Source organism: Caretta caretta, chromosome 2 (genome assembly GCF_965140235.1).
Source record: "Caretta caretta isolate rCarCar2 chromosome 2, rCarCar1.hap1, whole genome shotgun sequence".
Taxonomy (NCBI): Eukaryota; Metazoa; Chordata; order Testudines; family Cheloniidae; genus Caretta; species Caretta caretta.
In genome coordinates, this window is record NC_134207.1 from 18,070,142 (window position 1) to 18,097,564 (window position 27,423).

The 27,423-nt window shown below is 41.8% G+C and overlaps 1 protein-coding gene across 2 annotated transcripts in view; it reads left to right on the forward strand.

Annotated features, from left to right (window-relative positions):
• ADCY8 (adenylate cyclase 8) overlaps nt 1–21,283 on the forward strand; it is a 179,563-nt gene extending 158,280 nt beyond the window's left edge. For both annotated transcript variants that reach the window (XM_048841664.2, XM_048841661.2), the window contains 5 exons: nt 8,361–8,519; nt 11,473–11,619; nt 17,849–17,941; nt 18,557–18,671; nt 20,718–21,283. In XM_048841664.2, the coding sequence (XP_048697621.2) occupies nt 8,361–8,519; nt 11,473–11,619; nt 17,849–17,941; nt 18,557–18,671; nt 20,718–21,205 (1,002 nt within the window). In that variant the 3' untranslated portion in view covers nt 21,206–21,283. The remainder of the gene's footprint in view (nt 1–8,360; nt 8,520–11,472; nt 11,620–17,848; nt 17,942–18,556; nt 18,672–20,717) is intronic.
• The last annotated feature ends 6,140 nt before the right edge of the window (nt 21,284–27,423 follow it).

Sequence of the window (27,423 nt, forward strand, 5' to 3'; positions counted from 1 at the left end):
GCTTGTTTGGTCCCTGGCTACAGTTATTAAAGCCTCACTTTAGCTGCTTAGGCAGAGTATTAGAGTTAAGGTTAGGTCTAATAGATGCTTTAGCTGCTATCCAGAGAGCTAGGGCCCTAGAAGCATTTCCCTGTATGGATTTTGTCTTGAAACATTTTTCTCTTGTCGAGGAACTTGTATGTGATGTTCTAGTTATATGTAATTTGGGCTACATGATTTTTGAATGAAATAAATACTTCGATATAGAATAGCCATGAGACTGGGACTGCCTCAAATGTCAGAACAGCTCTCCTGTGCAACATGTCATTTCAAAATATTGCTGGAAGTCAAATGCTTTTAGAATATAATTTTCAGGCTCAGAATGCTTGTTTTTGTGTTAAATTAGGTTCCTGGTATGGAAATATTTGATATATGTTGATACCATATATTGCTAATGGAACTATTTTTAATTAGGGGTTTAGCATGACTGATTTTTCCAGACTTATTGGCTGCACCAGAGATGGATTCTTTAGGAAATTCTCTCACTGTGACGAGACAGCCTTGCTCTGTCTCGACTGTATCTAGAAAAAGTAACTTAAAAGCTTGTGTGTGCAAAATGAGGGATGAACTTTAAATTAAGTTTGTCAGGCTCCATAAAGAATGGCAGACAGCTAACAATTCTGAAATGGAAAACACTCACATTTGTTTTAACACGAATCTCCTGCCTAATAACTCTTCCTAGAACAGTGCATGCCTCAACCTATTCTACCACAGCTGAGTGAGGAGAGGGATGAGAGACTGGGGGTAGGAGGCTTCAGCCAAAGGCATTATTTTCTTCTGCAATCCAGACTTTTGAACTGCATATGTCATACAGGATGAAATTCCGCTGTATTTACTACTCAATGCTCATCTGGAGATTTGCATACATTGATGACCCACAATACTGGGATAATATTTCAGTTCTGCAGAGCTCTGCATTCTGGCTGGTAGGACCGATTTGCCTAAGTAGCTATTTCTCAACCACAAAATAAACACAATTATCTCAGCTTCTCACCCTCTCTACCTGGTTACTCCATTGGCGCTACTCTCCTCCACTGAATTAATCCCAAGGGAGATTAAGTCCACATACTTGCAGTAAAGAGCTTCTTGTAATTTAGTTATATTTATTTTAGATGCTCTTCCTCTCCACCTGGTTGAGATTCATCAGTGCAGCTGGAGGAGAATCCAGCATCCATCCTCAGACCTTTCAGCATCTGAATAGCTCTGAATGTGGAAAGGGGCTCTATGGGAGGAGAGGTGAAAGCAGGAGAGAATTTGGGGAAGGGAAAAGAATCTTAGGGAAAGAGAGAAGAAGGAAAATGGAGGGAAGCTTTGAAATTCAATGTGATGTTAAAACTCCCTCTTGTCGTTGGAGTACAGGGTAACCCTTCTGGAGACTGATCCATCTCCCACTGAGTCTTTCCACTGAACTCAGTGGGAAGTGGCAGGTCTTGCAAGTGTAGTGAAAGGGGAGAAAGCACATTTGCAAGCACTCTGTCCTTGGAATCTTTTAGTCCAGCATGTGATTATTTGCTCTTAGAGGAAGCACCCTCAAGAGATGTCTTGACTACACTCCCTCTTCCCCAAAATAAATTACACTAGAAATACTGAGAAAACTGAGAGTTGAACCCGTTAGCACCTTGTGCTTCCACCATGCATGGTGATTATATATGCATAGAGGCTGGATGGTATCTCCACTCCTAGGAATTGGGGGTTTTTGGCTTCCCATGCAATAGCCTATTTTCTTTACTCAATAATGAAGGTAGCCACATTTCTAGTAATCACATGGCAGAACCAAAAAATCTGATTAGCAGTGATGCAGCCCTTGGAACAGTCCTTTCCCATTAACACCACAGTGGGGCCGTTCCATTTGTTCACAGACAAAAATAAGCTTACATTTTAGATATTTAATAACCCTGTATATACAAACCACTCTCACCCACAAAGTCACATAGAGTCAACTCTGGAGTAGAACAGAGCAGCCATTTTGTGCCAGGGAGGCATAGAAAATTGTTCCAGCTGAAATAAGAGGGAATTTTAAATAGCGAAAATTAAATTATCCAGATTGGATTTTGGCCTGGATATAAAGGCTAAACACTGATATGCTGGACTGGACTTGGAGGAGTCTTATGTTAAAATTCTCCCAATGTTAGTAATTTATTTTTCACAGGCAATTTAAATACATATATAATTTCAAAGCTCTCATTCTAAACTACAAAATAAAATTTGAATGAAATCTTTCATTATGTGCAATGAGAAATATTCTGCAAATAACTAAATTTCTAAATGTTATAGAAGACAATTTTCTAACTCAAAAAGTGTTGCATCCAACCCCGGGGAATTCTATATTAGTCCTCATGTTGACAGATAAAGAAGAACTGATCACAAATCTAAAAATTAGTGGTAGCTTAGATACAAGTGATTATGACTAGATCACTCTTATAACATGCAAATAGCATAAAGTCCACAACAGTTTTATAACATATGATGCTTTAAAAGGGTCAATTTCACAAAGCTGAAAACAATTATGAGCCAAGTCAGCTGGAAGGAAGAATTTAATTGGTAAAAATGTGAATAATAATTGGGAATTGTTTAAGAATACTTTGTTAGATTGTGCTTTTGGGGGCATCTAACAATCGAGGAAGAAGGCTGTATTGGTTAAAATAACAACCTGGTTTAGAGCTATAAAAATAGACAGATAAATAAATAAATTAAATTAAACCAATGGAAGAAAATGGAAGTTGATAGTCGTGAGTATAAATCAGAAGGTAGAACTTATAGAAAATTGATAAGAGATGCAAAAGGGACCTACAGAGAAATGTATGGACAGCTCATTTAAGAACAATAAGAAGGATTTTTTAAAACATATTAGAAACAAAAAGAATCCTAACAATGGTATTGGTTCATTACTAGATGGAAATATTAGAATGATCAATAAATAACGCAGAAAAGGCAGAAGTGTTCAATAAATATTTTGTTCTGTATTTGGGAAAAACATAAGATGTTGTCATACCATGTGATAACACTCTTTCCATTCCACTAGTATCTCAGGAGGATGTTAAACATAAGCTACAAAAGTTACACATTTTCAAATCAGCCAGCCTGGGTAACTTGCATCTAAAAGTTTTTAAAGAGCTGGCTAAGGAGCTCACTGGATCATTAATGTTGATTTTCAGTAAGTCTTGGAACACTGGGGAAGTTCCAGAAGACTGGAAGAAAGCTAATGTACCAATATTTAAAAAGCGTAAATAGAATGACAGAGTCTGTGATTCTGAAATTGATCCTGGGCAAGACAACGATTAAGCAGATGATTAGGAAAGAATTAAAGGAGGGTAATGTAATTAATGCCAATCAAAATGGGTTTATGGAAAATAGATGGTGTCAAACTAACTTGATATCTTTTTCTGATGAGGTTACAAGTTTGGTTGATAAAGGTAACAACGTTGATGTAATAAACTTCAGTAAGGCATTTGATTTGGTACCACATGACATTATTGAAAAATTAGAATGATTTAAAATGAACATGGCACACATTAAATGGATTAATAGCTGGCTAACTGATACGTCTCAACATGTAATTCTAAACAGGGAATCATCATTGAACTAGTATATTCCTAATAGAGTCCCACTCTGTTCTTGGCCTCATACTATTTAACATGTTTACGAATGACCTGGAAGAAAACATACAATCATCACAGATAAAGTTTGCAGATAATGCACAGTTTGGGGGACTGGTAAATAATGAAGAGGACAGGTCACTGATACAGAGCAATCTGGATCACTTGTTAAGCTGGGTGCAACCAAACAATATGTGTTTTAACATGGCTAAATATAAATGTCAGGTTTCAGAGGAACAGCCGTGTTAGTCTGTATTCGCAAAAAGAAAAGGAGTACTTGTGGCACCTTAGAGACTAACCAATTTATTTGAGCATGAGCTTTCGTGAGCTACAGCTCACTTCATCAGATGTATACCGTGGAAACTGCAGCAGACTTTATATACACACAGAGAATATGAAACAATACCTCCTCCCACCCCACTGTCCTGCTGGTAATAGCTTATCTAAAGTGATCAACAGGTGGGCCATTTCCAGCACAAATCCAGGTTTTCTCACCCTCCACCCCCCCACACAAATTCACTCTCCTGCTGGTGCTAGCCCATCCAAAGTGACAACTCTTTACATAATCAAGTCGGGCTATTTCCTGCATAGATCCAGGTTTTCTCACATCCCCCCCCCACCCCCATACACACACAAACTCACTCTCCTGCTGGTAATAGCTCATCTAAACTGACCACTCTCCAAGTTTAAATCCAAGTTAAACCAGAACATCTGGGGGGGGGGGGGGGGTAGGAAAAAACAAGAGGAAACAGGCTACCTTGCATAATGACTTAGCCACTCCCAGTCTCTATTTAAGCCTAAATTAATAGTATCCAATTTGCAAATGAATTCCAATTCAGCAGTTTCTCGCTGGAGTCTGGATTTGAAGTTTTTTTGTTTTAAGATAGCGACCTTCATGTCTGTGATTGCGTGACCAGAGAGATTGAAGTGTTCTCCGACTGGTTTATGAATGTTATAATTCTTGACATCTGATTTGTGTCCATTTATTCTTTTACGTAGAGACTGTCCAGTTTGACCAATGTACATGGCAGAGGGGCATTGCTGGCACATGATGGCATATATCACATTGGTGGATGTGCAGGTGAACGAGCCTCTGATAGTGTGGCTGATGTTATTAGGCCCTGTGATGGTGTCCCTTGAATAGATATGTGGGCACAATTGGCAACGGGCTTTGTTGCAAGGATAAGTTCCTGGGTTAGTGGTTCTGTTGTGTGCACTTTGGATGGGCTAGCACCAGCAGGAGAGTGAATTTGTGTGGGGGGGTGGAGGGTGAGAAAACCTGGATTTGTGCTGGAAATGGCCCACCTGTTGATCACTTTAGATAAGCTATTACCAGCAGGACAGTGGGGTGGGAGGAGGTATTGTTTCATATTCTCTGTGTGTATATAAAGTCTGCTGCAGTTTCCACGGTATACATCTGATGAAGTGAGCTGTAGCTCACGAAAGCTCATGCTCAAATAAATTGGTTAGTCTCTAAGGTGCCACAAGTACTCCTTTTCTTTTTGCAAATATAAATGTGTACATCTAGGAACAAAGAATGCAGGCCATACTTACAGCATGGGAGACTCTATTAGGAACATACTTGTTCTAAATAAGATGTGTGGGTGGTGATGGAAAGTCAGCTGAACATAAGCTCCCAGTGTGATGCTGTGGCCAAAAGATTTAATGTGATCCTGGGATGCATGAAGAGGGGATTCTTGGGTAAGAGCAGAGAGGTTATTTTACCTCCGTATTTGACACTGGTGCCACCACTTCTGGATCACTGCATCCAGTTCTGGTGCCCTGTGCCAGAGAATTGAGGCCCAAGAGATGGGTCAGCACTCTGATCACGGTAGGCTCAGTTAGTTTACGCAGTGTCAGCAGATTGAGGAAATAGGGAGGAATTAGCTATTCAGATGGGGAGGCTGTATAACTGGAATTAATTCGTCCATAAATTGACTAGCTTGATAAAAGGCAGGAAGGAAGTGTTAGAGGGAGGGAGGATAAGGCCGGGTGTGCCCAGATTGAAGGAGATCCCAAGGAAGAGAGTTCTCTTTTCCTCCAGGGCCCTGATAAACAGGCACTGAAGGTTGTAGGGATTCTGGCTGTTGTGTTGCATTCTACAGGTGCTGATGGAGGGGACAGTAAAAGAAGAGAGTCTGAGCAGTTCATGGGGTTACAAGGACAACAGTGTGGGGGAAGGCCTTGCACCCCCTCACATCCCCACAATTCAAGAAGGATGTTGATAAATTGGAGAGGGTTCAGGGCAGAGCCACAAGAATGATGAAAGGATTAGAAATCATGCATTATAGTGACAAAATCAGGGAACTCAATCGATTTATCTTAACAAAGAGAAGATTAAGAGGTGACTTGATTATGGTCTACACATTCCTATATAGGGAACAAATATTTGATAATGGGCTCTTCAGTCTAGCAGCGAAAGGTATAACATGATCCAATGGCTGGAAGTTGAACCTAGACAAATTAGAACCTAGACTAGAAAGGTGTAAATTTTTAACAATGAGGGTAATTAACCATTGGAACAATTTACCAAGGATCAAGGTGCATTTTCCATCACTGTCAATTTTTAAATCAAAATTGGATGCTTATTCTAAAAGAAACGCTTTACGAATTATTTTGGGGAAGTTCTATGGCCTGTGTTACAATGGAAGTCAGAGAGGATGATCACAGTGGAACCTTCTGACCTTGGAATCTATGAATCTGTTAATCTAAAGCCCCACGTAATTATTCAAATCACGAGGGGATCCCATGACAAGTAAAAAGAAAAGGAGTACTTGTGGCACCTTAGAGACTAACCAATTTATTTGAGCATGAGCTGTAGCTCACGAAAGCTCATGCTCAAATAAATTGGTTAGTCTCTAAGGTGCCACAAGTACTCCTTTTCTTTTTGCGAATACAGACTAACACGGCTGTTACTCTGAAACATGACAAGTAAATGAGAGATGATTTTAGGCCTCTTTTTCCTGGTGATGTAAAGGTAGATCAGGGTCTTATCTGCACCCTGGCTCATAACACAAGAGCAAGGGGGTATTCAATGAGATTGAAAGCTGAAAAAACTGGTAAAAGGAAATAGTTTTACAGACTATGCACCGTTAGCCTGTGGAACTCACTGCCATGGATATAACAGAGATCAAGAACTTAGCAGGATTCATATGGATGACAAGAGTTTTAGAAAATAGTGCAAAATAAATACAAGTTTGTAATGAGATATAAACCTGCATCCTGCAGGGCTTAAACTCTGTTCTAGCTATGGGAAGTGAGGAAGAAACTTTCCCTCCAGTTAGGTTATCCTATAACGGTCCATGCAGCATTTCTTGCACCTTTCTCAGAAGATCACTGGCCAGTGTTCTTGACAAGATACTGAACTGGATGGACCACTAGACTGCTACAATGTGGCAATACCTAAATTCATTGTTCACCATTGGGGATTATCCTCTAGACAAAGATACCAAGTGTCTTATCTGGTCTGCTCTCAAACATTTCTCGTGCTGGAATCTCAATAACTGTCGTTGGCAAATCATTTGATTGGCTAATGCATCTCACAGCTAGAAAATGTGCTTGTTCTCTTATTTGAAATATTCCCATTCTAGTTGTTTGACCCTTACTCTTGGTTGTATCATCCCAAACAGCATAAATCGTTCTTTGACATGTTTGATGGCATCCATACACAGACACAGCCCCATTATTTCAGTGCCTTTCCATAGTTCAATCAGTGACCGCTTCTGCACCTCTACCAGGATTAAACTGCATTGTCTTCCTTCAGATCCCTCATTAAAACTCTCTCATTTGATGTGATGCCTACAAAAATCTGAACAATGGTGAGGCAGCTGGTATCTAGAGACCACTATTGTCTCATTCTTCCTTGTGCTCCCCACGCCTGTCTGCACCCACCTATTGCCTCGCGTTCTAGGGACTCTTTTCCAGAGATCCTGTTTGTACAGCATCTACTGCACTGGGGTCCTGGCCCATGACTGGGGCTACTAGGCACTATGGTTATACAAATAATCAATAGCAATTTTGCAACCTTTGGAACCAGAATGCAATCTGAATGAAACTACAGATTATTCATGTAGCTACAAGACAATCTATATGCTTCCACTATCATATATCAGTTCAAAAGCAAATGTCTGTTTGCCCTAGCAGCAGAAACAGCTCACTTCAGGCATCTCAAACTTGAAAGTCTGAAGCATGTTGGGCTTTTCATTTTTTTTTTCACTGAGAGAAGAGTGCTTGTCCTTGAGATGTAAATTATCTCTCTGCACAGTATCCTTATTCACCCTGGCTCTGTTTTTTTGTGAAGTACATTCCAGTTGAAAACAGTTGTAAAAAGCTGAATATATTTTCTGATTCAGGAGCTGGAAGAATATGTTGTTAACCTAGCTATGTATTCTGTTACTTTATCTCATGTCTGACTCCATAATATCATTCTTTAAGTAATGCAGACATGTTCTAGGGGGAAATAACTTTATTGAAATTTTCCAACCACTAAATATAAGATAGCAATATGACTCATGTTATTGGGCCCTTGATTCCTTTGCGATTCTCACTATACATGACAAAATGCTGGTATTTGTTTATAGGAGAAAGAAAATTATTTAGGAGTCATAGTTCTGGTGTCTACAGCACTGAAGTAATTTAGGTAGTAGCGACAGGCTTCCATGATTACAATCCCATGTCTGCATTTAGCTCATCAGACTTAATGTTTGCCTTTCTTCATAAATATAGCTTGAATACACAGCCCGCCTGGACTTTCTGTGGCGTGTTCAAGCGAAAGAAGAAATCAACGAAATGAAGGAATTAAGGGAACACAATGAAAATATGCTTCGAAATATTCTGCCAAGTCATGTTGCCCGTCACTTCCTGGAGAAGGATCGAGATAACGAAGTACATATCAGTTTGTTTCTGATACTTTTTTCCTAACAGGCAAAAGAAAACTAGTGTCCTTTATGATACTGTGAGAATGTTAAAGCTGTTGCCTCTGTCTGATATTATTTATTCCATGCAGAAAATAATGCTAAAAGAACATTAATGTTGCAAATCCCTCCAAAGATAGGAAATGCCAGAATTAACTAATGCCTGTGTAACCTTAATACACTCTGCTCATGCATAATTAGTCTTGTTCAGCATCACACAGGAAGTTTGTGGGAGAGCTCTCCTGGGTGCCAGTCCAGCCCCTTAAATCCAAGAGAACATCCTTTCTCTTTTTACAGCCGTTTGCCTCATTTACTATCCATCCTGTGCACTGAGGGATGCATCCGATGAAGTGAGCTGTAGCTCACGAAAGCTTATGCTCAAATAAATTGGTTAGTCTCTAGGGTGCCACAAGTCCTCCTTTTCTTTTTGTGTATGAAACAGGGGTTTTCTTAGAACAAATATAGACCATGTAATTAAAGAATGTATCCTAATGGGCCTTGGCAAACTTAATAAGGATATGTTAAGAATCAGAATAAATACAAAGCTACACTGGACAGGCCCCTGAGACAGAGGAAACAGGTAATAACAGCTGCTGGTAGGGGAGGCTTTGGAGATTCTTGATGGAGATCTCAGAGGGGTTTACTCAAGGGATGAAGGAAATCTGAGAAAAAAGAAAAGGGAGAAAGCATGTCTGAAAGTAGTGTGACCAGAAATAAGTCAAATTCTCACAATAATATTAGTAGGGGCCAAGCTGAGCCCTTTTCTACGCTAAAGGGAAAAGTCAATCTAAGCTATGAAATTTGAGTTATATGAATAGTGTAATTCAAATCGACATAGCTTAGATCAACTTACCGTGGGGTCCACAATACGCAATGTCAACGGGAGACACTCTCCCGTCCACTCCCCCTACTCTTCTCGATCAGGTAGATTACAGGCATTGACAGGAGAATGATGGATGGTCAATTTAGCGGGTCTTCACTAGACCCACTAAATCAACGGCCGATGCATCGATCGCCACAATGTCAATCCTCCGGGAGGTGTAGACAAGCCCTGAGTGTGTTGTAAAGTGCGATGTAAATCAGGCTTGGGATTGGAGATATACATGACCTTTGAACTGTGCATCAGGAACCAAGGGTTCACAAATAGTTCTAGAATCAAGATACCAACAATAAGCTATTTGCTGTACAATTAAATGGGTTCAGAATCCCACTTGTCAGGCAGTACTTTTTTGAAAATAGATGTAACTAGCCAAAATAGGTCTGACAGGACATGCCATTGTTTTTTCTAAAAGTTATGCTTTAAAGTATTAGCTAGGAAAAAATGGCATCATCTTCAGGGGTTTACATGTCCAGGCATTTAAGAGTTTCACCTCTTGGGGAATCTCCTACTTTGCAAGAATTAAATTGCTAAGAAAACACAATGTTATTCTGCACAATTGAAAGTGTGTGTGCATATGACAGAAAGAGAGCAAAAGTAAAGCCCTTTTTTTAGTGTGAAATAAACTCCAATTCTGGCCCCTGCCATCTTCTGTCACGAATATACTATGGCTGCTGGAAGGGTACATGCTCCATCCTACTGAACCATTGAGATATGTACCTCCACACACATTCACATTCAGTGCTAAAATAATTTTCAAAAGAAGCATTGAAACCAGTTGCCTGGTATTTCAGTGCTGATGCATTCAATACACTTGCAGTTGGATTTCAGCTGCCACCTCTGCTTTTTGCAAGGCAATTTCCTGGAGCGATTATACCTGGGGAGGATTTATGAATGAGCTGGCTGGCATTAACATCTGGAAGATTACTGTACAATCAATCCTGTAATTCATGTCTGGCTATTAACTTAATTCTCCTGCTCTCAAAAAATGAATCCCCAGATGTGTACTGTAAGCACTTTCTCATGGACTTATTATTTCTATCTTGATGTTTCCTACTAAAAATAGAAAAACTGAGCAACGGAAGGCTCAGCTGAACAGTTTTATAGACAGAGATAAACAGACAGAGATATATAGACAGAGATTTATAGACAGAGATATATATACATACACGTTTATATATATATATATATATACACACACACACACTGTCTCTTCTCCCATAATTAGGGCCCCAGGCTCCACTCTGTGCACTGCAGCCGTGAAAGGGGGAGTTTGGCCTCGGTGGTATGGTTCCCCTGTCCCTGCAGAGGCACCTCCATCACAGACGGAGGAGGGGCTGGGGTAAGAAAGTCAGCTGTGTTCCAAAGAACGAACGAACAAACAAACAAACCTGAACAAATTAAGACTCCCCTGGGTGGTTGTTGTTATTCCCATTTTTACTGTTGGGTAAATTGCTGCACAGAGAGAAGGGATGTGCCAACGACTACAGAGTGAGTCAGCAGAAGAGTGAAGAACAGAAATCAAGAATCTTGATTCATGTCCCCGATTCTTGCCGTTAGACAACACCTCTATTGCCAATCCCACTCATTCAAAAAAAATTGAGTGGCTTAAAAATCATGTGATTTTCACAATATTAAATGTAAGGTTCTTTTTATTTGTTTTCTGGTGTTTGAGCCTTGCAGGTACACATTTTCAACGCTTCTCCACAACCATGAGGGCTGAAACCGTTTTTCTTTTAAATGAAAGCTGAAATTCTTACATAATCACATGACTCAAGCTGATAGGGCTTTAAGAAAAGCACCGACTATTGTGAGAGACTCATGATAAAATTACAAGAGTTGGCAACCCTCTTGGCAACCTTCTCCCAGGGAACTCAATAGTACCTACGAAATGCCATGTCCAGAGCTGTTCATCAAACAAATGTTAAGTTCTTAAAAAGATAGACATGTGGGTTGTGAAGTGCAGACAATGATTTTCAACAGCCCTACATCACCTATGGGATACATTTCCACTCCAACTTGTTTTTCTTCCCTATTGTTCCTTTAGGAGTTATACTCTCAGTCCTATGATGCTGTTGGCGTGATGTTTGCTTCCATTCCTGGGTTTGCTGATTTTTATTCTCAAACTGAAATGAACAACCAAGGAGTGGAATGTCTCCGTTTGCTGAATGAAATCATTGCAGACTTCGATGAGGTAATACCAGCTAATAGAGAAGGGGACTTGGTGGACTTTAAATATTGAACACCCAGATCAGCAGGTCTGACATTTGATTCATCATCTTTACTAAGTCCCTGCAATATTTGTGCCTGGTCTTTACTGTAATTGCTATCCAAATTGTTTATCTTTTCTTCTACTGAAAGTGCCAAGCACTGATATTAATTACACCAGTAAGGTGAAGTTAAGACTAAAATTAGTTGAGTGACTTGGATTTACACCTTTGTGATTGCAATCAGAATCTGTCCCAATACATCTAGATAATATAGATATAGACTATACCTTGGTATTGATGGTTAAAGAGGATGAAGTTATCTGCACTAGTTTTGGGAAAGGAGTGGTCCAGATATAGGAAGTAATGGCATTGTTTTGAAGGCAATGAATTTATGGACTCAAGGAATATGAAAGAAAAAATAGTGAACAGTGTCAAATCAAATGTCCAGATTCTTGAAAGAAGATGGTAAATGAGGGATGGAGAGATGGTTGAGTTTTGATTGAGGGTGCTGGCCTGATCAGATAGGGAGGATACAGGTTTAGATATATTAAGCTGAACAAAGTTTCATAGTGATGCTAATAATCTGTGAGGAAAGGACTTAAAGTAAAGGGCTATATTTAGGTATCATTTCCACAGAAAGGACAACCAAGGTTGACTTCAGAATAGGCACCAACGGGGATAAGATAAACAAGAGGAGAGAAGCCGGCCTAGGACAAACCCCTTAGGTTTAAAAGCAGAGAAGTAACCATTGCCCATTGCAAGAGAGGAGCAGTTGGCTAGCGGAGTGAGAGCAGGAAGCAAGTTGTCCAAGGCTATTGCTAACTCTGCCAATCAATTAATAGGGATGTCAAGATAGATGGTGTCAAATTCTGTACTGCGGTCAGGAAGGATTAGAAGAGAAAAGGAACAAGGGCTAGACCTGAGAAGATCTTTGAGCAGAAGGACAGTTTAAGAACTGTGAAGCAGCTGGAAGTGAGAGTGGAAACTACCAAGGATAGAGACTGTCAACCTGGGGGGTACAAACAAGTTTCAGTAGGTTGTGACTGCTCTGCCCTTCGCATATTGCCAAATGGCAGCAGTTCTAGATCCCAGCTAAATGGAAGAGAGGTCCTGGTTTCAGTGTGGAAAAGCTTGAGCACCACGGATCCAGGGCATTGCTTTTGGAAAAGCAAATTAGAGAGCTCAGAAAAAAAATCTGGATTTCCAGGATTTTGCTAAGAAAGAGAAGATTGGAGATCAGATGGAGAGAGGGTGGGGATGGACGTAAATAAGGAGGAATCTTCAGAAAGGGTAGGAATAGTGGTAATCTTAAAACCACCAGGGAAGGTACCAAAGGACAGTGGGTGGCTGTCTGTTGCTGTGACACTGAACTGGGAATCAGGAGGAGATACGGTGACAGGGAATACAATCAAGGCTTACAGTGCTTTTCTACTGAAAGGAAGATAGTTCAACAGGCACCAAAGGAAAAGGATGAGGGTGTGAGTGATAAGAACATGAATGGAGTAGAGGAGATACATTTCTCTAGGTTCTTATATGGCCTCCAGCACCATGGTGTCCAAGCGCCTCTGAATTTTAAATGAATTTATCCTCATATTGCCTCTTTGCCAGAAGCATTGTTATCCAAATTTTACAGGTGGGGAACTGAGGCAGAACTAGGACCCTCACCTTCCTCTCCCAGGGTAGTGTGAGAGGGAGACTGGTGGTGGGTACATCTTGGATTTTGACTCACTGGCATTTGAAGCATATAGACATCGTGGATAAAGAGGTGGATGAGAGGAGAAGCCTGAGGATGTGTCCACAGAACTGGATGGGGAACAGCAATTGCTGGAGTGAGGTAGTGGTGGTCAGGGTGGAAGAAAGAGACACAATCTGATGTCCTTATGTAACATAATTACCTTTCAAATATCATTGCTACTTAACAAGCTTTGCTACTTGCTAGGCTCCTGCACAGGTATAAATATCTGATTTTATACCTAAGCTAACACCCAGATGTCATCATATTTCTTTATTAATGGTTTTGTTTTTCTTTGTAGTTCTGATTTAAAACTTTATGCCTCAAAGATAATTCAAAGTTTATGCTATGAATTAATTTTAAGAAGTCCCATCATGCATGTGAGTGCAATTTTGGCAGAAGAATCTTATTGCTGTAGCTATGATCATTAAAGACATCTCGTTCACCAAGAATATGAAAGTTATCTCACATTCAAGTCCCTAACACCTGCTCTCTGATGAATAAAGAGCCTATTGAGGAACTATGTTAAGTCTCAGACATCTTTAGTTGTATAATAGGTTGTGGTGTGGATATTAAATGAAATAATGTGATCCCTTGCTGGCTGCTAACCTATTTCTATGGTGGAGATGCAGTTTGCTTACTCTAGCTAGACTCTGGTCTGCAGCTCAGCTGTTTGAAAGGAAGCACATAAGAGAGAATGACTGAAAAGAGTTAATGATCATACACAGGAAAGAAGGGAAGGCTGAGAAGCATGAACAAAATGTACTGCAAAGAGACAGAGACGTCATTAAGCTTCCTGTTTTCAGCTGTGCAACATCCCCTAGCTGAAAGTCTGCTGGTAACATTTTCTTGCAAATATTGACTTAAGGACAAGGTGGAGGGGTGGAGGCATGATGCTTCCTTGCCAGTATTTCACCCTACTCCTTATTTGCAGACCTGTCAGCCACGTCTGGATGCACAGTTTGGGAGCAGCACTGTTAGTGTTGGAAAAATGCGGCTTTTCAGCATTACATATGGAAAGATTGTGAAAAACAATTGCTTTACTCAGCAGCTGTTAAGAGCTAGAAGGGTGATTATGAAAAATGGTGACATCTTAGTCAACGTTTCTGCACCCTGCATGTATTCGGAGTCAGAGCCGCTGACTTCAGTGACCAACATCCATTGTGACTGCCTATTATTCCTGTTTGACCCAGTCAGTGCCAGTGAGAGAGAGTGAGATGGATTCTTTACTGTTAAAGATTCTGCAACTGGAATGTAGTTGTCATTGGTGATGGCATGTGAGCTGGAACAAATCCAGTTTGCCTGTCAGAGCCAAGATTGAGTTTGCAGATCTGGCAGGTGGAGGGGAACAAATTAATTATGGAATCACTGAATGATAACAAACCATTCTTTATTCAGCTTGAGATCAGGGCTCAGATTTGCACCTACCTGGGCAGAGGACCTTTTCTGTTGATATTCCTTCCGCACCCCATTGCATTTGAGAGCTGCATAAAGGAACATACTGTGTTGAACCATTCGGTTTATATGTTGATGGGAAAATATAATTATCTTCTTTCCTTGATACGTGTCTTCTAAATGTCCTTCTGCACCATCCTCTTTGGTATGCCTTCTGCAGCAGAAGAAGCATGAAGGAAGGGCGGTTAGAAAGCTAGTAGTAAAAATCTTGTTCTGGATTCGCCCAATTGCTGCATGTACACTTTTAAGTCATGTGCGGTGGCTGTGATGTAAACCACCTCTTTCACCACCATAGCAGTCTACAAATAAGGAGGAGTGGTGTGCATCAGGAGAACTCTTCTGGGTGTAGTCAGCCTGAGGAAACCAATCTGTCTATGCTCAAAAACTGAGATGAATGTTGATTGCTGTATAATTTGGTGAACAGGACTGCTAGGGTCTGGTCTTTTGTCCTCATGGTCTATGTTGAGGAGAGAAAAACAAACAGAAGATTTATCTGGCTGAATTTCAGCCATTTTGTGCTTCCTGTGCTTCTGGGAAGCTGTATGCTACCTCAGAGAGTCACAATCCCACCACTCTTTGCCCTTTGTCTCTGGGGAGAAATAACCTACACTGGGGGAATGAATTCAAGACTGCCCACTCCCTACCCCTCTCCTCCAACTCGCCACACATCCACACAGGAGGGGGAAGCAGTGGCCTCATGAAGCCCTGCTTTCCTTGTGTTCCTAGAGCACAGTCCAAAGAGGACTCTCATGGATGTAGAGGCAGGTGTCTAACTGCCTCTTATATCCTTGTACAGTCACACAAGGCCAGGCCACAGTCTGGCCGCAAATTTGTGTATTTGGGGTCATGTGAGTCTGGAACTTGCTTTCCCCAAAGCTCCAAAAGTCTGTTGACCTTCAGAACCTGCTGTAAGGCCTGTCTAGTTACCTAGGCTTTCCCTGATTGGCAAGCCGGGAGATGTTGACTTCTGGACTGGCATGGGGAGTCTTTCAGTGTGACAACGTGTCATTTCAGAATGCAATTATACGTGATTTTCTATTTTGTAGATGTGCTCAGAGGCACTGACGGCACATTGACTATATGGACACTGTGCTGCCTTTTTATAGCACCACTTTTCAGAGTCCAAGATGAATATTATTATAATTATTTGTTGTATCCCAGAAGCCACAACCAAGACCAAGCCCTCAGTGTTTGGTATGCTGTACAGAAGCACACACAGACATTGTCACTGCCCTGAAAATTGTAGATCTAAGGCAATTTTTTTGGATATCTCATTTTCTATCTAATCAATTTAATCTAAGGTGCTTACCACCTTAGTGGTGTCTTGGTGCTGATATTACTTGTTTTGGTATTTTAATAAGGGCTTTCTACTTCACGGACCATTTTTCCTTTCTCTTTACGCTGCAGTGACTTACGCCGTGTTTATGCCATAGCCGTTATTATACTGTCATAAATATAAATTATGATTTAACTGCAGAATCACATTTTCACACTTCACTGGTTAAATTGTACTTGCATGCATGCAACTGGGTAATATTGCATGTGTACACTTGAGAACCAATCTTGCATTTTTTGCATGATCAGTGGCATCCCACTGACCTTGGATATGTGAAGAATGTGGGATCAGGCCCTGAACTGGTTTTTGGGCTCAAGGTAAGTGTTAGTATTAGAAAATGTTCCCTAAATTGCCTAGGCAAATTAGTGAACACAATAAGGGGGAAAAAAACAGAATTGAGTCAATTTGAATATTTTCCCACAATATTAAAATCCATCTTTGTAAGATGCCACAGAGCAGAAAATGAAAAAGAAGGCATTGTTTTAAACATGGATGAAGCAGCTGATAAAAAGGCTAAACCTCTGAAATATAGGGGTATTTAAAATAATAGAAGACAAAAAAGAAGATAGCTTGAGATATTCTCTGTAAATGATCTAAGAGCCAATGGCTTCTTTGCGCCTGAAAAGAGCACGGTTCAGATATTTGTCATGCTTGTTAAATTACTGCGTTGCTCACTGCTGTTTACAAAAACCCTTTGGAAGCTGAAAATGAAATCTGTTTCTTTACCATAATTGTTTTCCCTGAACGCCTGTTCACACTGATCTGTTGCCATCTGATTGCTCATGAAGGCTGCGTTACAAGCAGTGATTCCTTTCTTTAGGAGAGCATTGAAGCTGCTGGCTTTGGGCAGGGAAAGGCACATAAATGGCTTTGCAAGCAGATAGTAGGTCAGGTGTTGGCCTTCCCATGGTTTGAAAGGCATATGGGTTTACATTCCCTGCATAGGCGGCAGTGCAGCATTCCATGAGAGGCAGGTGGTGTGATTTCCATAAACGAGATACAATGTTTCCAAGACCCCAGATTCTTGACTTACGTACAATGTGGTTAGTTTGATGGGAGGTCATCTGTGATAAGCCTGTGGTATGCGTCTTGCTTTGAATAAAGTAATCCCTTTAGCTTTTAATCAATGGGAACCTCAGACACATGAACTGGAAGAACTTTGCATAGTGGTATATAGTATAAGGGTGTTCATGTTTTGCCTAATAAAAGAGAAGTTTCCTCTAGGATTTACGGAGATTTTGTAACATTCTGGAGGGCTGGTTGTTGGTTTTTTTCAGTTTGTTTATGCACAATTAGTGTGTGTGTGTGTACATGTATATGTATCTGTGTATGTGTGGGTGTGTGTGTGATGGAACTCCAGCAATTGCCTGAATTTAAATTGGACTTGAGTGTGTGTATTTTGTACAATCCATAATTTGCTGTGCCGAGCAGACCTGCAGGGTTTAACTGAATGCATTTTGTGAATACCTACCATGAAAACATTGAAAGCTTTAAGCTCATTGTACAAAGAAGTTCAAGCAAACTGTGTGCCGTTGTCAATTACACAAGATGCTCTACCAAATTAGATCTTCCTTACAATGAACTGTGAGAATAATTATTAGTTTAGGTCTTTGTACTTTTACAATTTAACTCTACCGCATTTTGAATCAGGTACTATAGAAGTAACAGCCTTTTGTCTCATTTGCATTAGTTACTAGGTGAAGAAAGATTTCAAGATATTGAAAAAATTAAAACCATTGGCAGCACATACATGGCTGTATCGGGATTATCACCTGAAAAACAGGTAAGGGACTAATTCAATCTTTTTAAAACAAGCAGAGATGTCAATGTTATGCTCTTCATCTGTTCCTGCAAAGTAAAGGATATTGGTGTCATTTTTAGATGCTCACAGGGTGGTATTTACTAGAAGAAAATAGATATTTGGAACTTCTAGCAAATGAAAATCACAATTGTTCTCAAAGAATTCTCTCTCCCTCTCTTTTCTTCTTTCACTCTCAGTGCTGTTTGTCCCCTTATTCCCCTGCCTCCCATTCTCGTTACTTTTCCTCCTAAGACAAGTTGTGTTTCTCTCCTTCCTCACACCCTCTCAGCTTTAATTTTATCCCCTGAAATCCCACCTCCTGCTTATTCCCATTATTACCCATCAAATTCCTGATCTCAAGCAAAGTATCTACAATATTTCACAGCAAGGCAGCTCTGCACTGAAATGTGTAAGCAGCGCACCATAAATGGAATGTATTACCTCTCCATTAACCGTGAACCACTTCACTGAGATTTAATAGGGTATGATGAGACTGCTCTTATGAATTATGATTTCACATACTTAGCTCTGGGGAGACCGTTGTTTTATAGCAAATGCAAAACACACATAATGTATTCCATTTTAATTCACTCTTAGCAATGTGAAGACAAATGGGGACATTTGTGCGCTCTGGCTGACTTTTCCATAGCTTTGAATGAAAGTATACAGGAGATCAACAAACATTCGTTCAACAACTTTGAACTCCGCATCGGTAAGTACCGTGCAAGCATTTGAAATAAAATGGCTTATTTTTTGCAAGCACACACCCTTTATATGTAAGAACATAGGAATGGCCACACTGGGTCAGACCAGTGGTCCTTCTAGCCCAGTATCCTTTCTTCTGATAGTGGCCAGTGTCTGATGCTTAAGAGGGAATGCACAGAAGAAGGCAATTATTCATTGAGCCCTCTCCTGTCATCCAGTCCCAGCTTCTAGCAGTCAGAGGTTTAGGGACACCCGGAGCATGGGGTTGCATCCAGACCATCTGGGGTAATAGCCATTGACGGACCTTTCCTTCATGGACTCATCTAATTGTTTTTTGAACCCAGTTATACTTTTGGCAGTAAGTTCCACAGGTTGCTCGTGCACTGGGTGAAGAAGTGCTTCCTTATGTTTGATTTAAACCTGCTGCCTGTTACCTACCTGCTGCCTATTATGACCTGCAAGGACATTGTATACTGATCACGTGGATGTACTGAACTTCAATACCACCAGCTATTTTGTCTTCTGTGATCACATTGACTTCAAAGTCGTGAGCAGGATAGAAATACGATCCTCCGGCTCCCAAAATACAGCCTCCCACTATGTAGCCTAAAAGAGAATCTTCTGGTTCTCTTTTTATAATGCCTATAATCTCTTGGGCAAGCTATGGTACCAATGGATGACAACATCCTGTACACTCTCGCATGAGTCTGACAGAGAGGCATCACTGTGTGATGGTCTGAACACTAGACTGGGAGCCAGGAGCACCCTGGATCTGATATTGACTCACCTTCTCTTTTTTCATTTAATCTCCCTGCATCAACTGCTTCTCCTGTAAAATAGAAATGGGAGCTTATTCTAAGTACAGCAACTTGGTTTTTGGCTTTGCACAAAAAGCTAATCCCAGTTCTGCCCAGACCTGTAGGACCACCAGAGGTTTTGAATTGCTGCCATAGGAAACCTGGCATCCTGGATGAAACCATTAGGATGGGACACAAAAGTATCATAGGCTATATGTATTGGATACAGCAGTAACATGCCTGCACCTGACAGTCAGTATAGCAGACTGCATTACTGGACAAGCCCAAAACACATCCAACAGAAATGTGATCCCTTCGAGGTGGTTTTCCACATCAAGGTTGAGCTATACAGATCATGCAATCTGGAGGTTTGCATTGTCATTGTCCCTATATATATGCTGTCCTTGTATACACATATACATCTGAGAGAAAGCAAAGCAATTTCTCTCCAGAGCTGTGTATCTATCACCTTTCACCAGTACTGAATTTACTTTTAAAATAGGCATATAGACCCTTTTAATCTTACAGCATTACCCCTTGTCTTAAATTTATTAGGAGTGCTTGCAGGACAATTTTAGCTTTCCCAAAATAATGCTAAGCTGTTAAGAAACTATGACATTTTTAAGCAATTGCATCATGATCTTGTGATGTCTTTCCATAGGAAGTAACAATATGATGACAATGAGGAGTCCGGTGGCACCTTAAAGACTAACGGATTTATTTGGTCATAAGCTTTCATGGGTAAGAAACCCACTTGCGTCTGAAGACGTGGGGTTTTTTACACACGAAAGCTTATGCCCAAATAAAACTGTTAGTCTTTAAGGTGCCACCGGACTCCTCATTGTTTTTGTGGATAGATACTAACATGGCTACCCCCTAATACTTAACAATATGATGATGTCACATCTAATACTAACAAGTTTGTCTTTCAGGATAAACTCCCAAAAGATGGCAAACCTACTTGGAACAATGGCTAGTCCTGAGCCCTTGTACAGTACCAAGTTTATTGCTGTCAAGGTGATGCATAGTTTACAGATATTCACATCATATAGTGATAGCTACCATATACAATCAATATCCAGATAGAAGTTCCAATGTTTTATGTCCTTATTTCTCTTTATTTCCACCCTTTTCCTAAAACTCCGAGAAGAATGTGTCTGAAGCAAACTTCTAAAGCATAATTGCAAACTTGGTATTTCAAACATTCTTGCCCGATTGTCTAATTATGTTTCCTCTTGATTTTATTTTGTTTGTAGGTATTAGCCATGGCTCTGTTGTAGCAGGAGTTATCGGTGCTAAGAAGCCCCAATATGATATCTGGGGCAAAACGGTTAACCTAGCTAGTCGAATGGATAGCACGGGTGTAAGTGGCAGAATACAAGTGCCTGAAGAAACGTATCTGATCCTGAAGGACAAGGGATTTGCCTTCGACTATCGAGGAGAGATTTATGTCAAAGGTATCAGCGAACAGGAAGGAAAAATCAAAACGTATTTTCTTCTAGGAAGAGTACAACCAAATCCTTTAATCTTACAACCAAGAAAACTGACTGGACAGTATTCCTTAGCGGCTGTTGTATTAGGACTTGTACAGTCTCTTAACAGGCAAAAACAGAAGCAAATTCTTAATGAGAACAATAACTCCGGCATCATAAAGGGACATTATAACCGGCGGACTTTGCTAACTTCCAGTGGACCAGAGGCAGTGACCCAAGCAGAGGGCTCTGACAAAACTGAATTGCCATAATAAACATTTTGTTTGTGTTCTTTTTTTTAATTTCTTTTATATATAAATAAATATACAAATAAAAAGGGTTTAATTTTTTTTAGAAGTATGATTTTTTTTCCTTTTCATACAATGTTCATGCAAAACGTAAGTCACTAGCAGTTTCGGGAATTAGTAATGGACTGAGAGACCTCTAGTCATTACTTAGTCTTAGTTATCCATTGTACTACCATAGTAAGCTAGAAGCCCCATCTAAGATCAGGGTCCCATTGTGCTAGTCATCGCACAAGCCCCTAATAAAAGAGAATCCTGGCCTGGAAGAGTTTAGAATCTAAAGAGGCCTAACAGACCAAATGGGGAGGGAACTGAGGCACAGAGAGGTCATGTGACTTGTCCAAGGTCACACAGGAAACCTGTGGCACAGCCAGGAATTGCACTCAGATCTCCTGATTTCCAGTCCAATGCCTTAACGACAAGGTTGTCCTTCATCTCCTTGAGCATCACTTCAAATTCACACCAGGTCTACATCATTACCATCTGATGGCTCTTTGGCCTGTGTGAAATGAGTGAGTCTCAGTCTAGTCCACATCACAGAACTCACCACTTCAACCGCTGCTCCTTTTAGATTTATAGACTTGAAGATCAGAAGGGACTATGGTGATCGAGTCTGAGCTCCTGTAGGTCGCAGGCCTCAGAACTTCACCCACCCATTCACTCCTGTAATAGGCCCATAACCTCTGGCTGGGTTACTGAAGTCCTCAATCCTTGATTTAAAGACTTCAAGTTCTAGAGAGTCCACCATTTACTCTAGTTCAGACCAGCCCCACGTTGCAGAAGAAGGCAAAATTTAAACCCCAGGGTCTCTGCCAATCTGACCTGGGGAAAAATTCATTCCCAACCCCAAATGTGGTGATCAGTTAGACCCTGAGTATATTGGAAAGACCCACCAACCAAACACCTGGGAAAGAATTCACTGTAGTAATTCAGAGCCCTCCCCATCTAGTGTCCCATCTGTGATCACTGGGGATATTTCCTACTAGCAGTAGCAGATGGGCCATATGCCATTGCAGTCAGTTTCATCATAACATCCTCTCCCTAAGTGTATCAAGCTCAGTCTTGAAACCAGTTAGATTTTTTCCCCTACTGCTGTCCTTGGGAGGTTGTTCCAGAACATAGCTTGTCTGATGGTTAGAAACCTTCATCTAATTTTAAGCCTAAACTTGTTTATGGCCATTGTATAGCTATTTGTTCTTGTGCCAACATTGGCATTTAACTTAAATAACTGCTCTCCCTCCCTGGTATTTTTCCCTCTGATGTATTTATAGAGAGCCTTTGTTTTGTTAGGCAAAATAAGACACTCTGCCTAAGTTTCCTCTTGTAAGGTAGGTTCTCCATTCCTCTAATCATCCTGGTAGTCCATCTTTATACTTGTTCCAGTTAGAATTCATCTTTCTTAGACATGGGAGACCAGAATTGCACACATTAATCCAGATGAGGTCTCACCAGGCCCTTGTATAATGGTAATAACACTCCATTGTTGATTCCAACTGATAAATCCCCATCTTATGGCAAGAATTCTTGTTGTTAGTCCCTAAGTATATGACCTTGCACTATTAAATTTCATCCCATTCCTATTACTCCAGTTTTCAAGGTCATCCATATCTTCTTGTATGATATTCTGGTCCGCCTCTGTATTGACAATACCTCCCAACTTTGTGTCATCCGCAAATTTTATTAACACACTCCCACTCTTTGTGCCAAGGTCATTAAGGAAAATGTTAAATAAAATTGGTTCCAAACCAAAAGACCAAGACCAAACCAGCAAACAAACACTCTCAAGAACTCATACTGCCCCTATGGAACCAGGGCTTACCTCCCTTCCCCTCCAGCAGATCTCCACTCAAATTCCCGTTTTCAGCTCTTTTTGCTGGCTCCTGTGCCCTTTTGACATCTATAAAGAGGCCAAGTACTTATTCTTAGCGTATGCACAATGTGCCTCAGGTGGTACATGCCCAGGAGTCATCATCGAATTTGGTCCACTAGTTGGATCATTAGCTTCACCAGGGCTGGGTACTGACAGGGAGCACAACATGAATGCTGATCTGGGCCCCGCAGATGGAGAATTAAGACTGAACTACCCTTCTTACCTCTGGATGTAGATCTCTGTGCCAGGATTGAGACATCTTAGTGGGGAGGGGGGAAGCTTGCCCTGCTGCTATGCATATTTGCCACAAGATAAACGAAGGACTCTTTTCTCCAGAGCTGCCAATCTGGCACCTTTCACAAGCACTAAAAATCACTTTTAAAAGCAAGCTGTGGATGTGAATGTAAAAATGTGAAAAATTCACACTAAGCAAAGAGGCAGGAAACAGACTTTCTGGAAACTCCAGAATGCAGTTCCCGTGTATACAGCAGTAGAATTCGTAAATACAGTAGTTTGAAATATAGAGTTGTCAAGGTTCCTTCCCCACTCTGAACTCTAGGCTACAGCTGTGGGGACCTGCATGAAAAACCCCCTAAACTTATTTTTACCAGCTTAGGTTAAAACTTCCCCAAGGTACAAACTATTTTACCTTTTGCCCCTGGACTTTATTGCTGCCACCACCAAGCGTCTAACAAATATATAACAGGGAAAGAGCCCACTTGGAAACGTCTTTCCCCCCAAAATCCTCCCAAACCCTATACCCCCTTTCCTGAGGAAGGCTTGATAAAAATCCTCACCAATTTGCATAGGTGAACACAGACCCAAACCCTTGGATCTTAAGAACAATGAAAAAGCAACCAGGTTCTTAAAGAAGAATTTTAATTGAAGAAAAAGTGAAAGAATCACCTCTGTAAAATCAGGATGGTAAATACCTTACAGGGTAATCAGATTCAAAACATAGAGAATCCCTCTAGGCAAAACCTTAAGTTACAAAAAGACATAAAAACAGGAATATACATTCCATTCAGCACAACTTATTTTCTCAGCCATTTAAACAAAACAGAATCTAACGCATATCTAACTAGATTGCTTATTAACCCTTTACAGGAGTTCTGACCTGCATTCCTGCTCTGGTCTCGGCAAAAGCAACACAGACAGAGAGAACCTTTGTTTCTCCCCGCCTCCAGCTTTGAAAGTATCTTGTCTCCTCATTGGTCATTTTGGTCAGGTACCAGCAAGGTTATCCTAGCGTCTTAACCCTTTACAGATGAAAGCATTTTTCCTCGGGCCAGGAGGGATTTAAAGGTGTTTACCCTTCCCTTTATATTTATGACAAGAGTAATGTCCAGGTGAGTGGAATAGAATTACTGTGCCAACAGAAAATACACTAAACTCTTACCTCTTTTACCATAGCTTAAATTCCTCACCCTCATAATGTTGGGCAGTCCTTATCCCATGGGTTAGTATAGTAGTTAAGTTAAACTCATTAATATATTTGTCAGTTAGGTTACTATGCTTACCTGTAGTTAGGCTGTTAGAGGGCTTTCCCTTCACCCTCCCACTTCCCTGGTTCTTGTCACACACACAGCAAGCAGCAAAAGACCAGAAGTCCAAAGTACAAAACAATTTAATATTTAATGGGGTTAGTTTCCAAGCAAGCATATTCCAAAGCCCTTCGCACCAATCAGGCTTACCTCTATACGCCAACAGAGTCTGTTCCCAGCGTCCGCCTTCCCAGCTCTGACGCCGTAGAGCGTTTACCCCGCATCCCCCTTCCCAGCTCCGACGCCGCAGAGCGTTTACCCCGCGTCCCCCTTCCCAGCTCCGACGCCGCAGAGCGTTTACCCCGCGTCCCCCTGCCCAGCTCCGACGCCGCAGAGCGTTTACCGCGCGTCCCCCTGCCCAGCTCCGACGCCGCAGAGCATTTACCCCATGTCCCACTCCCAGCTCCGACGCCGCAGAGCATTTACCCCGCATCCCCCTTCCCAGCTCCGACGCCGCAGAGCATTTACCCCGTGTCCCCCTGCCCGGCTCCAATGCCGCAGAGCGTTTACCCGTGTCCCCCTCCCAGCTCCGACGACGCAGAGCGTTTACCCCGCATCCCCCTTCCCGGCTCCGACGCCTCAGAGTGTTTACCCCGCGTCCCCCTTCTCAGCTCCGACGCCGCAAAGCATTTATCCCATGTCCCACTCCGAGCTCCGACGCCGCAGAGTGTTTACCCCACGTCCCCCTGCCCGGCTCCAACGCCGCAGAGCGTTTACCCCACGTCCCCCTTCCCAGCTCCGACGCCGCAGAGCATTTACCCCGCATCCCCCTGCCCAGCTCCAACGCCGCAGAGCATTTACCCCATGTCCCACTCCCAGCTCCGATGCCGCAGAGCGTTTACCCCGCATCCCCCTTCCCGGTTTTGACGCCACAGAGCATTTACCCCATGTCCCACTCCCAGCTCCGACGCCGCAGAGCGTTTACCCCGCATCCCCCTTCCCGGTTTTGACGCCACAGAGCATTTACCCCATGTCCCACTCCCAGCTCTGACGCCGCAGAGCGTTTACCCCGCGTCCCCCTTCCCAGCTCCGACGCCGCAGAGTGTTTACCCCGCATCCCCCTTCCCGGCTCCGATGCCACAGAGTGTTTACCCCATGTCCCACTCCCAGCTCCGACGCCGCAGAGCGTTTACCCAGCGTCCCCCTTCCCAGCTCCGATGCCGCAGAGCATTTACCCAATGTCCCACTCCCAGCTCCGACGCCGCAGAGCGTTTACCCAGTGTCTCCCTGCCCGGCTCCAACGCCGCAGAGCGTTTAGTTACCATTCCCAGCTCTGACACTGCAGAGCATTTACCCTGCGTCCCCCTTCCCAGCTCTAATGCCGCAGAGCATTTACCCCGCATCCCCCTTCCCAGCTCCGATGCTGCAGAGCATTTACCCTGCGTCCCCCTTCCTGGCTCTGACACCGCAGAGCGTTTACCCCATGTCCCCGTTCCCAACTCTGACGCCGCAGAGCCTTGCCTGTGATCCTGTTCTCCGTTCCCTATTCCTTATTCCCGTTCTCCCCCCACTTAGCGAGCATAATTCCAATTTCCCTCCCCCCCCACTTCCTGTTTGACCCCAGTTTATATAGTAATATTCTCAGCTATACCTTAACCAATTATTTTACTGAAATTTAACAAACCAATCCTAACATATTGTAACAAAATTCTCTAACCAATTATATCCCACTACCCTAATTAACTTACACCTAGCAAAATTAATTATACAGCAGACAGAGACAATTAGAGAACCAGACAGATTAACAATAGAAATGTGGGGGCCATAAAGATAAAACAATACAGAAATGAGGGTTTCACAATTACAACCATTGATAAGTGATTTTTTGCCAGACAGGGTGCTATCAAACTAAGTTTTCTTTAACCATCTTAAAAATCTGTTTCTTCATCTGGTGGTGATGGGCACTATCAGGACAGGATCATCTTCCTAACAGCCCAATACCACTTTATTTCAGTGCAACTGGTTTGGGATGTGAGGAGGTGAACGGTGGCTTCCCAGCTTATGGCTGCCTCTGCTGTTTAGCTAAAGGTCTTAGCATAAGCACAGAGCCTCAGACTATCCTAGTGAGAGAAGGCCCGCACACAGGCGGACTGTGATTTTGCTCCTTTGTTTTAAATACCCCTGTAACTAGCTAAGTGTTAAAAATACACCTACATTCTTAAAGTTAGCGTATGCTAAAGTATCGGCTTTACAGGCAAGCCTGATTATCTATAGTCTAACACTGGCATCTGCTGTTGTGTCCCTCCAAAATATTCTACGTTGGTATAAACTCCCTTCTTGCAGTTACCTGCCATCAGTTTGCAACACTGGTGTTTATTGCAAAACAATAAACAAAGTCTTATGCATCTTGTGACTTAAGATCACGGTTCGGTTATTTACTTATACTAATTTATTGAGCAGCTACTCCTACTCACGCTATAAGGCCTTATGCTAACTGCATAAGCTATTCTGATAAGTCTAGGCCTATAGGTCTCGCATTTCTGCTACTAATTCCTTACCCCTTTCTCTGATGATTACTGCTATAATTACTGTATGGGCTACACTATGTTAATGTGAACTAGGTACCTTTTAGTTCATGCTAGCAGGGTCTACATGGGGCAGTTAGAGTACGTCTACACTGCAATTAGATATCCGCAACTGGACCATGCCAGCTGACATGGGTTCATGTGGCTTGGGCGAAGTGGCCGTTTAATTGCAGTGTAGACATCTGGCCTTGGGCGGGAGCCCAGATTCCAGGACCCTGCAAGGTGGGAGGATCCCAAAGTTCGGGC